The following is a 15,968-nucleotide window of genomic DNA, read 5'->3' on the forward strand; positions in this document are numbered from 1 at the left end:
TGGATTTTTGACCATTGGGTCTGCCCTCTGCTCGGTCCCGGCTCTGCTCCTGGCTTCGCCTGCCCGGCTCCTCCACTGTTTCCTCAGGCCCACTCCCGTTGTTTGTGGCCGTTGTTTGCGGCGGTGGCTGTTTGCCGCTGTGGTCTTGATTAGCGGCTGCGGTCGTTTGCCGCTGCGTTTGCCGCTTTGCCTCCTCGACCTTGGCCTTGTACTCGTCCCTTCGCTCCTGCCTGGCATGGCTCTGAGGTACTCCGCCGCAAGGCTTCTTCTGCTCAATACTCACTCCACCCCATCATGCATCTCTGCAATCAAATACCACGGACTCCTGCGACGACCCAGATACATTCATAGAGGCTCCGGTCGTAAGTTTGTTTACTTACAAACAGGTCACTCCATTCCCGTACTCTGGTCGGCTCAGCGCACTCCCACTCATCGTCCCAGCGCACCTGGTCACAGCAACGCACACAATCGCACCTCCTGTCTGCAAACCCTAGCTAAATCACCTGAGTTCATCCCCACCGTACAAAACAACATCAAGCTCACCCTGTTCAATACCCGGTCCCTCAACAACAAAAGCCTCATCCTGAACGACTACATTCTGGATAATAAACTGGACTTTCTCTGTCTCGCTGAAACCTGGCAACAACCTCTGGACTACTTCTCACTCAACCTCACTACACCCAATGGATATTCTTACATCAATAAACCACGCTCGGAGGGCTGAGGTGGTGGAATTGCCGTAATTCACCGACAAGACATCAAGACCAGCCTCATCTCCATCTCATCTGCTCCATCATTTGAACACCTGGCTTTTAAACTCTCTGGTCACACACAGTCAGTCATGGCTGTCGTCTACCGCCCTCCCAAACCACACCCATCATTCCTGTCTGACTTCTCCTACTTTCTGACCCAGCTCTGTTCCCTCTCCCTCTCAATCCTCCTCCTCGGTGATTTCAATATCCACATGGACTCCACTGACTCCACAATAACCACTGAATTACTCACCTGCTTTAACCTCACTCAACATGTCAACTTTCCTACCCATAACCATGGGCACATTCTGGACCTTGTCTGCTCTACTGGATAAATTTTGCACCATCTGTCTGGCTCCGACCTCACCCTCTCTGACCACTTAGCCATCACTATGACCATCAACATCCCCACCCCAGCATCAAGGCATTATCGCACGATCAACTTCCGTAAGCTAAACGCTCTTTCACCGACCTCATTCTCATCCACCCTCTCTGAAAAAATGTCCACTTCTCCCTTCGTTGACCTCCACACCCCTTCTGACCTCACTGACTACTACAACCACACTCTCTCCTCCTGCCTTGACCAGCTTGCACTTCTAAAAACCAAAACAGTTTCTTTCACCCATTCTGCTCCCTGGTTTACCCCTGAACTCCGCCTGATGAAAACTCGTGCTCGCCAACTTGAAAGACTCCGCAATAAAACAGGTCTCACAATTCACTCCCAAGCCTACAAGGACCACCTACAACACTACAAAGATGCCCTCTCCCACGCCCGCTCTGCCTACTACTCTCAAATTATCCACTCTGGCTCCGGAAACCCAAAAGCACTCTTCTCTACAATAAACAAACTCCTCAGCCCCCTGAACACCACCACCCAGTCATTCACAGTAGACAACTGCATCTCCTTCCTTTCATTCTTCCAATGCAAAATTGACAACATCTACAACAGCTTAACCACCACCTCACCCGCTCCCCCTCAAACCACCTGCCCCCCCTTATCCTGCCAACCCCTGTCTCAATTCTCCCCAGTCTCCCCTACTGACCTCTCTGAACTCCTCATAGGAATGAAAACTGCCTCCTGCACTCTTGACCCCATCCCCTCCAGCTTTGTCAAGGCCTCCCTTCCTGCTCTCTCTCCACTTATCACTGCAACAATAAACTCCTCCCTGTCTACAGGCATCGTCCCACCATCCCTCAAAATTGCTGCTGTTACCCCCATTCTGAAAAAACCTGGACTCAACCCTGACACCCTAAATAACTTCAGACCCATCTCCAACCTACCCTTTCTGTCAAAAGTTTTGGAATGCACTGTAGCCACTCAACTTAAACATCACCTCTCTGCCAATAACCTGTATGAAACATTCCAATCCGGATTCTGCTCCAACCACAGTACTGAAACTGCTCTCCTCAAAATCACCAACGACCTTCTCCTCTCCTCTGACGCTGGCAACCTCAACATTCTCATCCTCCTCGACCTCAGCTCCGCCTTTGACACCATCAATCACACCATCCTCCTCACCCGACTTGAAACCACCTTTAACATTACCGGCACTGCCCTCTCTTGGATCAAATCATACCTCTCCGACAGACGCCAGTTCATCTCCATCAATAACTGCAAATCCCCCACTGCTCCCCTCCCCCAAGGTGTCCCCCAAGGTTCAGTTCTTGGCCCCCTCCTCTTCATCCTGTACCTGTCCCCCCGTGGTCACTTAATCCGCCGTCATGGTCTCCAATACCACTGCTTCGCCGATGACATCCAGCTTTTCATCTCCACCAACCAAGTCCATCTCCACCGCCACCCACTCTATCCTGACAAACTGCATCACTGAAATAAAATCCTGGCTTCAAATCAACTTCCTCAAACTTAACTATGATAAATCTGAAATAATCATCATTGGCCCAAAAACGCTCACCAAATCCACCCATAACTTTGCCCTCAACATCGACGGTTTCCCAGTATCCACCTCCCCTCACATCCGGAATCTTGGCATCATCTTTGACCAAACCCTCTCCTTCGACAAATACACTAAACAGATCACAAAGACAGCCTTCTTTCACCTGAAAAACATCGCCTGTCTCCGTCCATCCCTCTCCTCCACGGCTGCAGAAACCCTCATCCACGCCTTCATCACCTCCCGTCTGGACTACTGCAACAGCCTCCTCTATGGTTCACCCTCAATAATCACCAATAAACTCCAATACATTCAGAACTCCGCTGCCCGTCTACTCACCCATTCCCGGGCCCGTGACCACATCACCCCCGTCCTTTACAAGCTTCACTGGCTCCCCATCCCCCAAAGAATCCAGTACAAAATCCTCCTCTTGACCTACAAAGCCCTCCATAACCTGGCCCCATCCTACCTGGCTGACCTCCTCTCCAGACACACTCCCACCCGCAACCTCCGCTCTGCTGGTACCAACCTCTTGACCCCCCCCCATCCAGACCAAATTCAGATCCTGGGGGGACAGGGCCTTCTCCATCGCTGCTCCCACCCTCTGGAACTCACTACCTCACACCATCAGAGACTCCTCCTCACTCACCACATTCAAAACATCACTCAAGACCCACCTGTTCAACACTGCATTCAACATTTAACCCACAGCATTTAACCCCTGACTATCTCTTCTCCTTCTCCTTCCTTTTGCTTTGATTAATTTACCTATTGATTTTTGTCTTTTTGCACTTGTTTTTTGTACTCTGTCAAAGCGTCTTTGGGCTTCTTGAAAAGCGCTGTATAAAATAAATGTATTATTATTATTATTATTAGTCTAGGCTCTACATCTCATTTACTTGTTAAATTTTCTCATTAATTTTTTTTATTTGCTTTTTCCCTCCATGCCCCCTCTTGGATTTGGATTGGAGCCTTTCCCTGTAGTGTTGAGTTTAAAAAACCCATTTAATTTCACATCGTCTTTTTATTCAGCTTTTACTACATCTTCTCTTTAAAATGTTTTTCATCGAAATTTTCTTCTCATTATTCTTCGGCTTGCTACTTTACTGTAGTTTTTAGTGCTGATTTTTTTTTGTAAATATATTTATCCATTTTTATTGAATGAAGTTTTTTTTTCTTCATTTTTTGATATTATTGTTTTTTGACCCTCAATAATAATCAATAGCATTTCAAAATTAATTTCTTTGATTTTTTTTTTTTTTTTTTTTTTACTTTTCAGATACAGATGCCCCAGACACAGGAAGCGGACATGTCAGTGTGGACAAACATAAGTGCTGGCCATGTTGTGGAGCATGTGGAACGAAGCCCTGATGGCGGCTTTCACTCCCTCATAGGAACCACATCACCAAACACTCCAGCCTTTCCTCTGTCATCGCTAACACCATACTCAAGCCCAAGTGAGTTGTACCCATCAGATGCTGTTTTTCGTTTAAATATAGCAACGGTGAGTGCAACCCTCTTTACGACACCAGCATCATAATGCTGTAGGCCCAAATGTCCATTAAAGTGTGCTCTGCTGTGCATCCAACTGGTCTATCTTATGGGAAAATAAATGTCTCTGGGGTATCTGTGTGCTCCTATATATGGTCATAATGTCGAAGGTTTCAATTGATGGATGTTTGTAGACAACAATCCAGTGGCAGGAATGATCTTTTGGGAAACTGGCAATAACTTTCATTAACACCACCAATATCATGACTGCTACCCTCACCACCACTACCCCAATCACCACAACAATTATTCCTTAGGTTTCACTAACATCACCACTATTACTCCTATCTTCACATGCACCACCACCATTGCTCCTACAATAAGTTTCACTCATACTACCACCACCATTCACCACCACTATTACTCCTACAACTACAGAGTTCATAGACCACTTCAATTTTTTTTTCTTATTCCAGTAAAATAATGATTTTGATGATCGTTTAAAAAATCCGAAAGTTTAGTGCTATTGAAGTACTCCAGAAGCAGTCTCGAACAACACCTTATACACCACGTCATTGTACCTTTCTTTAATATGAAGTCCTGCAAAACTGGAGATTCTTGGAAGTATTATGACAGGTGATTTATGTTCACAGTCTTCAAGTACATAATTAAATTTAAATTAAATAAAGATTGTGAAGGTTATATAAATTAATTAATTCCGGTTTTACCAACATTTCCCCAGTGCTGATTAAACCACCTTATTTTTAACAGGTCACAATAGTTATTTGTGTCTGTTGTTTGTGTCCTTTATGACATCCTTACAACAGTAACTTTCCTGTTTGGAATGATTTTCAATTTTGTTTGACTATCAGACAGGCAGACATAGTAAAAACAAGACCGAAAGTCTAACAGTGGCATAACGGGGCTTGTTTGATATTTTAGTTGAAGAGGATGGTATGACCTGGGTGGAGATACCAGTTAGTAAATAATGCAAGTATTAATTTTTTTTAAAAAGTATTCTAAGTCTCTAAGCTGCCTGTCATCATGGAGATGAAGAGATTGCATTGAGATACTGGTTTATTCTATATGTTTCGAGTCAACATTGAACCAACCATACACCGCTTCAATCCAGTAACTTTGCAGTCACGACAAAGAGATTGCAGTGTTATGATTATATTTAGTATATTTTGTATTATTAACGTTATTATCATTATTACGAAAATGATAATGCTGTATTAAGAGACTTTGGTTTATACTGGATGTTTTGAGTCAACAATGAACCAACCATACACCGCTTCATCCCAATAACTTTGCAGTCGCAACAATGGGATTGCAGTGTTACGATTATATTTACTATATTATTATTATTAACATTGTTATTATTATTATTATTATTATGAAAACAATACTACTGTATTAAGAAACCTGGGCTAATTTGTCTGAAGCGGCCTGAAGGTGAGGCATGAAGGCATGAAGCCTAAGGCCTATACATACTATGTCGTTAGAAGACCCGTAACGCCAATGCTTTCGATATTTGATGGTCATTTTAACAATCGGTTTGTTTGTGTTTAACACTGAATGAAAAACCTAAAGGTAGAGCATGGCGATTGTGATATATGACAGGTTCGACGATATGTTCGGCCTGGACCGCATAGGAATCAAAATGGCAGTGTGTGGAGTCAGCCGTCGTACACCGTAATGGCATCACAGACGTAATCACATCACCCTGTCATGTGACCAGATCCTCAGCTCTGATTGGTGTACGTTTGAGGGGACATGCATACATACATACGGACAGACAAACACTGTTCTCGACTGCTTTGCCCTATGGAATACATCGTAAAAATCAGACCCGTGTCCGAAGGAAGTGGTTCAGTTTGACATTTTTAATATGAAATAGGCAAAGCCTCCAAATGTACGAAACCCATTAGAAATACCCTTTAGAAGCCTAAAAATTACCCTTTAAAACCCTTTTGTGTCACTGAATAAATGCTAAACAATGGCACTGACCGTTATGTACAAGACCGTTCATTCGGGGCACGGATCCACCAGCACGTCTCCGACACTGCCAAGATGGCGTCCCTCTTATCTCTCCCACAATCCCCTCCGCTTACATCATCATCCCTTCCCAGCAATCCCTAAGCAACTGGCAATTCACCACCAGTAAAAACAACAACAAACTCGGAAATAATCAAGCACGTAAGAAAGAACACAACATTTTCTCCCCTCTCCCACCAAATTCAGGTATGTAATGAGGTCACAAAATCCTGAAAACGGCTGGGGTGCTGGCGGGTTCTCTGACGCGTTGCAGTGCCCCCACAAGTTCAAGCCCTTCTTCTATATCAGCCGTATCACCTGTATTGGTGGGGGCACATACCAACTCCCAGCTGGCTAGATGTAATCAAAGGCTGGGTCACAGGGGCCGCCACTTTCCTTAGTCTGCTGACGTGTCACCGAAACCCACCCTGAAGCTGGAAAGTCAATGGTCCAAGCTGTCGGCTCACACGAAGTGGGGAGGACCAAAATGACTGCATATTGTTTTTCCGATGAGGATATTTAACTCTGACCCAGTCATGAACCTCTATCGCATGTGGCCTTGATCTGTGCACTCTGTCACAGTGTTGCTTCATTCACTGCTGGCTCAGTTGTATGGCAATGCTGGCAGCCGTGAGGGGAAGCAAGACCCCGTGGGTTGAAGCCTGTGCATCACCAACAATAGCTCATGTCCTGTCATTAACGTTGCGGGTGAGGCACCTGTGGTGGTGTGCTTAATTGCCCTGAAGTGCATGAGGGTCTGTAGTCGGACTGTTTGAAACATACAACCTTGAGCTAGGTGCACTCAAATTCCATTATTGAGGGATTGGTTAAACCTTTCCACCCCTCCATTGGCCTGTGGGTGGTACACGGCTGTGCGGATATGTTTAATTCCATTGACGCTAAGATATGTGATGAACTCAGCTGACATGAACTGTGGGCCATTATCCATGGTAATGACCTGCAGCACCCCCAACGAGTTATCAGTGTGTCCAGGATGTGGATAATGTTCTGGGAGGTAACTGATCCCACGGGAACAACCTCAGGCCACTTGGAATGTAAATCATATGCGACCATCAGATAGCGTTGATGGTGAGGGACACCCCAAATTTCTCCACAAATGTATAGTTGTAGGTGTTCCCATGGGTGAGATGGCCAGGGAACTGGCTGCAATGGAGGCGATGTGGGCTGTCCAGCTTTGCCACTGATCAAACAAGCCGTACGATCCTTTACCAATGTCTCAATGTCATGGTCAATGCCGGGCCACCACACCAGGTCACGGCAACGTTGCTTGACCTTGACCACGCCCAAGTGACCCTCGTGAGCCATACTCAATACCCATGCACGCAGTATGCTTGGCACCACTCTGTGGTGTCCTTGTGCCACACAAAAATCGTTCCAACAGGATAGCTTGTCTTTCACCCTGGAAAACGGTATCAGGTCATCTGCTACTCTGGCCGGCCATCCCTCTGTAATGTATGAACGCAGGGTACCGAGAAAAGAGTCCCCCTTAGATGCCCGTTGGAGCTCCGGAAGGGACAACACATCATGTCGGGGTCCAAGCAACAGTTGTATTAGTTCCTGCTCTGTGTCTTCTGATTCAGAACAAGTGTGAGCATCCATAACTGATCTGGATAAGTGGTCCGCCACAGTATTGTGATGTCCAGGTGTGAACTGAAGCTGGAAATTGTACTGCCGGAGTCGGTCCGACCACATGTACAATCGGAGTGGCTTGTGTCCCGTGCCTGATGTGGACATCAAAGCCGTGAGTGCCTGGTGATCTGTTCTGAGAGTAAAAGGCCGACCTTACAGGTACAGATGTCAGCGTTCACATGCCCATATGCAGACCAATGTCTCTCTCTCTCCCACAGAATATTTTTGCTCCGTGGGACTCGAGGCATGGGACGCAAAAGCTATGGGTTTCTCCATGCCATCCTGCATCTGGGACAAAACAGCCCCCCAACGCCGTGACTGAAGCATCACAGGTGACCAATGTGGCACTGTTGATGTCAAAATGAGCTAGAAGAGGGGCTGTAGTGAGCTGAGTTTTCAACCTGTGTATGGCTGCTTGACAGGCTGCGGTCCAATTCCAGAAGGCTTCCTTCCTAAGAAGCTGACATAATGGTGCAGTGATGGCCGAGTACTGTGACAAGAACCGGATGTAGTAGGTTGCCATGCCCAGGAAGTAGGCCAGCTGAGAAGCAGACTGAGGCTCAGGGATGCGGTGAATCACTTCCACATTGGACTGGAGAGGGCAAAATCCCGTGAGGTGACAGCTTAAATCCCACAAACTCTATTTTGGGTACCACAAAAATACATTTGTCACCATTCAGTGTTAATTTGTGCTGAGCAAGTTTCTGGAGCACTTGGACCAAGCGTTCATCATGTACCTGAGGTGTTGGGACTATGCACCACTATGTCATCTAAGTACAAGGACACACCCAGGTTGCTGGCGATAGATTACATAATCTTTTGAAAACAGCTGGGTGCGGAGCACAAGTCAAACGGCATATGGGTGTAATGAAAAACTCCGGTATGAGTTACGAAATCCATAAAGTCCCTGCTGTCTGAAGCAAGGGGAACTTGGAGATAACCTTGGTGTAGGTACAACTTACTAAAGACCGTAGAGCCGTAGAAACGGGTAGTAAGCTCTTCAGCTGTTGGAAGTGGATATTTGTCGGGAATAATTGCTTTGTTCACCTCACGCAAGTCTACACAAACTCTAAGTCCCCTGGACTTTTTCTTTGCTATAACGAGATTGGAAATCCAGGGGGATGGCTCTATTATGTCAGTCCCAAGAGGACGTTCAATTCAGTTGCTACCTGGTCCCACAAAGCAAGGGGAATGCGGCGTGGTGGCTGAATAACCAGAGACACAGCAGGATTTGCTTTGGGTTGGTGAAAAAATGCAGAGAGGACACCCAAACCATCAAAACGTGCAGGCGATTGCTGCCGCCAGGGGGGGGGGGGGGGGGGGGGGGAAGGAGGACATTTTCAAAATGGCCGTGCCACTATAATCCATCAAGGAAAACCCAAGAGAAGTAAACAGGTTGAGGCCCATTAAATTAGCACCGTTTTTTGTAATGTAGAATGTAAACTTAGAAAGAGGCTGGGCACCATAACGTACCGACAGCTGTGATGTGCCCATTACGTCAATTTTGGCATGTCCGTAACCAGTGAGGGTGGTAGAGGAGCGTTGCAGGGTCATGTCGGAAAAATATCGTTTGTTTCAAAATTCAGGAGAGACACCTTGGCACCAGTGATCAGGAGCAGAGGTATGCACATGTCCTTGAGAAAGACAACACATGTTTTAAAATTTTATAAAGTTGATAGGACAGTATGAATTTTGGCTGGTGCAGTATAAGAGGTCTGTGGTTGAATTAGTCCTTGAGCCAGACCAAAAGTAATGCTCCGGCGGGGGGAGTAATTCTCATTATGATTTTCCATTAGACCAATGTCTCAAGTGTCAGAAAAGGTGTGATGGACATCTGAGAACGGTAGCTTAGTGCCCGGATGGACGCCATCTTTGAAACCACCCAGCTCGAAAATGCCCATTTGGTGGGGTACATTGTTGCACGTGTATCTGGACTTCTATACTAGCTATCGATGTGCGGTTGACGACTAAATATACGTCCGATGTGTACCGTCTAAATAAAAAATAATATGAAGCATTTTGTTTAAGATTAATTATTATAAAAATCAATTATCGAAAAAAAATCATATATTTTTCAATATTTTATTATTAGACTTGTACTTTTTTTAGTGAAACAACACTGGTATGATTTTCCAAGTTATGCATTGTGCTACACCGTTTATCTGTCTATAAAAATAACTCAAAAACTAAAACATATCATCCACCACGAGTTTACAACAAATAAATGTAAAGAGGCATAAAATGACTTAGGCCGCCGCTGGCATTATCTATTCTGACGATAACGCAAGTTAGGAATGTCGTACGGAGAGGATTTTAACACCATACGATATCTAATAAGCAGGCGGAAATTGTTACATAGGAAATCTGCACTTTGGTGGCCATCTTGGATTTCAAAATGGCCGCCAATTATATTAATTATTCATTACTAGAGTTTGGAAAGACGTATGGAGCTGATTTTAACACCATACGATGTATATTCCTAATAAGCAAGCGGAGGTATCATTGAACATGTCATGTTTTAGTCCAATCTTTCCGGTATGATCTTCCAAATTATACATTTTGCTAAACCGTTTATCTGTCTATAAAGATTTTCAGGCAATTTGGCCTGCATTATAATAGAGAACAACATATGCTATACAATATACAGTGCACACAAAGTTAATCATCAGAGTCGCCATCAGAGTCATTGGCATCCTGAGCCACGATAGCATCATCCTGCACCATGTTGGAGCATCCCTGCAGCTTACACACAACAGTGCACTTCAACCCATTCAGTATGCAGGAGCAATCTGACGGTCGACACGTCCTTCTGCATGTGCATGAGATGAGATTCAAGACGACATCTGGAGCTGGTAGACCCGCCATCCATCGGATTGTGAGCGAACCGCCATCATCGAGTTCCCAACCATGTCCTGCTGATGGTGTTGGGACGTCTGGTAGGTTTTCAAGGCTGCGTCGCCAGATAGCCGCCTGATAGTTGGCCCTAAGCGTATGCTGCATCAATGAGTCTTCACAAGGCGGCAATTGTCCAGATTCGATCTGGCCCTTCTTTGCACAGAACATGTGATAACGGAGCGAATTAACACCGACGATCTTCGTGTTCTTGGCGTACAGCTGACACGTGAAGGCCTGAATGCTATTGAAGACGTCTGTTGGTACATTCCACGAAGATCCCAGATCTGTGAATGCTTGAAGATACAGCTCATTCGCTTGCACAAGCTTCAAAGCCTTTATCTTTCCTTGGCTAGCCAGAGCACTCACAGTGTCACACCCGCTCCATGCATGAAGCCCTGGCAATGCACTGCAAACTCCAGACCCCAATACCGCAGCCAACTTTCCAACGTCGATCATTCTGACTCGAACCTTTGTTCCTCGTCTGATGAAGAGCTGACTATCGATGGTTCTGCTGAGATGAAGACTGATGATCAGAACGTCGGTGTCATCTGCCACTAAGATGATCGTCTTGTAGTGGGTAGCGGCGTGCTTTGCGTGGAGAAACATACGCGTGTCTGCTTCCTCGTGGCTACATTCGAGTGCTTGCACCAACTTCCACCTATCGCGGGTCAGTACCAGACATTTTTCACCACAGGTGACATACAGTGTTCTGTTGCCTAGCTTTTCGCGATTTGTTTCATGTTTCCACGACTCCGCCAGAAACACAACCAGTTTCTCCTTTGTCTGGCTGCAAGCAAGGAGACGCCGCCAGTTCATGATTTTGTGTGCGGGTCTGATCTCGCTGAAACTGATGCCTTCATTTGAACCGCGGTTCACACGCTCAGCTGCTTTGATGGATTCTTCTGTGTATGTGTCAAAGACAACATCGATGCGCTCACTGCCTTGACCAGCGTGAAGCGCTGCAGCAAGGATGCGGTCAGATAGTTCTTCGAACGTGTCGTTCTCGCCATGCATCTTTTGTATGAGAGCCATCGCATCAATTATTGTTGCACTTCGCTTGTCAACGTTCTCGGCTGGTTCCACAAGACCTTCCATGTGTTTCGCAAGTGCAGCTTTGTTCGTTTTTTTCATTGACCCATCAACGTTTGCCAAAGACCATGGTAACGGCCCTAGTGGGTGACAAAGGACAAGTTGCATGTCGAGGTTCCTTGTCTTGGCGATGAGTATCATGGTGGCAAACAGTTGTCTGTCAGCTCTCAGGATGATCTCCTTGTTTGTGCCCTTCACAACTTTCTGCTTGATCTTACCAAAGGTCTTCAAGTTTAGCTTGTTCAATGTGTCATGAAAGCCTGTTCCCTCTTCAAGACGTTTCTGGAAGCTTTGATACGCCGCTTCCCCCTTTTGCAGGGTGTTGAGTAGGTCATTAGAAACGTCCTCCCTCGCAGCCGCTCCGGTAGATATACTGAGAAGACATGACGGATCATCGGCGAATGGATTGGTCCAGTCATTTTCCAGTAGATCACAGATAGCTGTGACGCCAGACTCATCACGTTTGATGCGAGAAGTAGACAAGTCAGGGTGCTTGGCGTGAGATGTGTCGCTGCCATTCACAAGGATAGTTTCTCGTAGTTGCCTCAGTGCAGTAGCCCGATTTTCTGCAGTTAGATAGTATCGTGACACAGCCCCTTGTCGAAGACTAAAACCTCGTGTTCCTCCAGCTGTTTGCGTATCTTTGTTTACTGTTTCTTCTGTTGTCTGATCAACAGAAGTAGCTGCACGCACAATGTTACTTTCACCGTCCGTTCGTTCAAATGCTTTCACTTCTGCTTTCAGGTTTACGCACTCTGCAGCAATCTCTCGCTTTGTCAGATTATCGGGCATCAAGTATACACGGTGTTTCACATTGAAGAAGATGAGCGATTCTCCAAACTCTCTTTGTAATGTGCGCTGCAGATTCTTCTTGATGGAGTCACGAACATCAACTGAAAATGTATCTGAAGACAGGATATCTGTTGTAACATCAACTATTGGAACAATCCTCGGGTTCAAGAACAAGTCAGTGCGAATGAAATTGAATATACATCGTATCATTTCTTTTTTCTCGATATTATCTTCAATGTCAGTTTCTACTTGAGGTTTTTGGGGCCGTGTGTAGTTTCTATAGCAGGAGAAGTGGTAGTGAGCCTCAGCTGCAACCATATCTCGTGTAGTCAATGCCAAAACTCTCTCATCATTGCGAGCTGTCGCAGCATCTCTTATTGTCTTATCTGCTCGAAGTTCAACAGCCAAGACAACTGTTTCACGGGTACGACTGCCTTTTATGAATTTTGAAGCACGCTGGCAAAAAATGCATTTATCATCGTAGACCGTTGAAGTTGATCCTGTCTCTTCCCGTGATGATCGCCGTCGCACCGCATCGCCAGTATCAACTGAAGAACTTCTAGCTGCATTGGTCAAAGTAGCTAGGTGGTTTTTGTGAGTGAAGTCTGATCTACAAGCCCTATGGTATAATATTGGAATATTAGGAAGTTCAACTGCGCCTTCTTGGACTAGCTTTAGAATTGGATAAAAGTTTCTAACTGCGGCTGCGTCACACAATGTCTTCCAAGAACTGTTGCCCGCTGCCTTGCTTAGTTCAGAGAGTGGCGACTTCTTGCTGCACAGGATGCACGTTCCGGACTCAGGTTCAATCTTCGCCCGTTTCGCCTCGACACCGGCCATCTCAGCTGAAAGAACAAAAAGACTGACGTTAGACTACTCCGATATCCGAAAAGCTCGCCAGCTTACATAGACATACTCATCCAAGTCAGTGAACATGTTAGATGGCGCCACAATACAACTCTATAATAGAGTTGTATGTGGCGCCATCTAACATGTTCACTTTTAGTTCTTAAGCCACCCACCCCCCCCCCCCCCCTCAGAAATTAATCAGGTCACCGCAACAAATCTCAGACTGAGATATAGAATATAGATATAGAATAGACTGACGTCACTTTCGGCACTGGGTTCTGTGGGTTGATTATCGGCGGGAAATTCCAACTGACATAGTTTCGGTTTGTGGAAAGTGCATGCCTTTTCATATATTTTTTGTGTACACTCGTGGTGGATGATATGTTTTAGTTTTTGAGTTATTTTTATAGACAGATAAACGGTGTAGCACAATGCATAATTTGGAAAATCATACCAGTGTTGTTTCACTAAAAAAAGTACAAGTCTAATAATAAAATATTGAAAAATATATGATTTTTTTTCGATAATTGATTTTTATAATAATTAATCTAAAACAAAATGCTTCATATTATTTTTTATTTAGACGGTACACATCGGACGTATATTTAGTCGTCAACCGCACATCGATAGCTAGTATAGAAGTCCAGATACACGTGCAACAATGTACCCCACCAAATGGGCATTTTCGAGCTGGGTGGTTTCAAAGATGGCGTCCATCCGGGCACTAAGCTACCGTTCTCAGATGTCCATCACACCTTTTCTGACACTTGAGACATTGGTCTAATGGAAAATCATAATGAGAATTACTCCCCCCGCCGGAGCATTCACTTCAAAATATGGCCGGTTGGCTCAAGGACTAAATGGTTTGTGTTGAGGTGGAGCGACACCATCTGGCAAAGTGTTTAAATTTTCCACAATTTCTGCACCGTGGGCCTCGGAGAGGGTAATTAGCAGCCCTGGACTTGTGCCTGGTGGACCCAGAGTTTCGGCAATGCAGTGTAGAACGTGTGGGATGCTGCTGCGGATGTTGTACTGTGAGCTCCATAGCATCTGGTGTGAGAGTTTGCCGAATTCCCTGAACTGTGCAGTCTGTAGCTGTAGCAGGTGAGAGTGTTCCGGTAAGTTTTTGTGCACTGTGGTAAGCTGCTTCCACTTGACTGGCTATCTTTATGGGTTGAGTCAAGGTTAGGTCGTCAGATTCCAGTAAAAGTCTCTCCCTCACTTGTACACTCGATGTTTTCTCAATCAGTTGATCTCTAATCATCTCGTCGTGAAGTGCACCAAATTTACAAGGAAGTGCTAATTCTCTCAATGTAGAAATGTATTGGAGAATTGGCTCACCGGGCCTTTGGCCTTGTCGGAATTTGAACCGTCAAATGAGGGCGCTCTGAGTGGCTCCGAAATGCACGGCAAGCACAGCAGTGGCTGCAGCATAGGTGGGTGCAGGACCCAGCGTCAACAAACTGTGCTGACCCTCAGTGCCCAGGTAGTGTATAAGCAAAGCACGTCTCCGTGAATCCTCCGCATCTTGCAGATTAATTGCAAGCAGGTAGGTATGAAAGGACGACAACCACCTAGGCCATGGAATGGGCGGTTTGCCCAGTAAAGCCAAAAATGCTGCCAGTGAGGTTATCAAAAATTCCGCCATCCTTGTCGCCAATGTTGTGTTGCTCAATAAATGCTAAACAATGGCACTGACCATTATGTACAAGACCGTTTATTTGAGGCACGGCTCCACCAGCATATCTCCGACTCTGTCAAGATGGCGTCCCTCCCATCTCTCCCACAATCCCCTTCCGCTTACATCATCATCCCTTTCCAGAAATCCCTAAGCATCTGGCAATTCACCACCACCACCACCAACAACAACAACAACAGCAAACTCGGAAATAATCAAGCACGTAAGAAAGAACACACCACCTTTAGAATTACCCTTTAGAATCACCCGTTAGAATTACCCATTAGCTCCTTTAGAATTAACCTTTAGAACCCTTTAGAATTAAACACAGTGGGTTAGAAAGGTTCTTCTTCTTCATTTTTGACGGACGGACGGGCATAGCCAGATATAGAAGCGGCTTCACTGTTTAAAAATTATCTCACTCCTCTGTGCCCATATAATCGGGACAAATTCAGAGCCAAGGTGCGGTGCAATGTCAAACTTCGCTTCTTATTCATGTTCCGATTTGTCTTCAAAATATAACACTCCATTTAAATAAGTTGTTCACCGATAATAAACAGACTATAATAAACAGATAAGACAAAGAGACACACGGACGGACATGAACCAATTGCCCAACCCCTCTTTTCGCTTCGCGTGCACGGGGTAACACCCTTGACTGACACAACCACCATTACCCCGACTATAAGTGTCTCCAGGATTTTCACAAACTTAAACAGTGGAATACGAATATTTATTGATCTATTTTTAACCATCATTTAATAAATCCATCATTTAATGTTGAATACGTCCTCGGCCATTTCATGCATATACTGATGTTCTTCAAACTTGGCAGATACATAA

The 15,968-nt window shown here is 45.4% G+C and overlaps 1 protein-coding gene across 14 annotated transcripts in view; it reads left to right on the forward strand.

Annotated features, from left to right (window-relative positions):
- Positions 1–15,968, forward strand: part of LOC137437491 (tensin-3-like) — a 376,468-nt gene that overhangs the window by 302,669 nt on the left and 57,831 nt on the right. For all 14 annotated transcript variants that reach the window (XM_078766918.1, XM_078766921.1, XM_078766912.1 and 11 more), the window contains one exon: positions 3,924–4,101. In XM_078766918.1, coding sequence (XP_078623044.1) covers positions 3,924–4,101 — 178 coding nt within the window. The remainder of the gene's footprint in view (positions 1–3,923; positions 4,102–15,968) is intronic.

The sequence above is a fragment of the Myxine glutinosa genome, chromosome 12 (assembly GCF_964187855.1).
Source record: "Myxine glutinosa chromosome 12, kmMyxGlut1.1, whole genome shotgun sequence".
In the NCBI taxonomy this organism is placed as follows: domain Eukaryota; kingdom Metazoa; phylum Chordata; class Myxini; order Myxiniformes; family Myxinidae; genus Myxine; species Myxine glutinosa.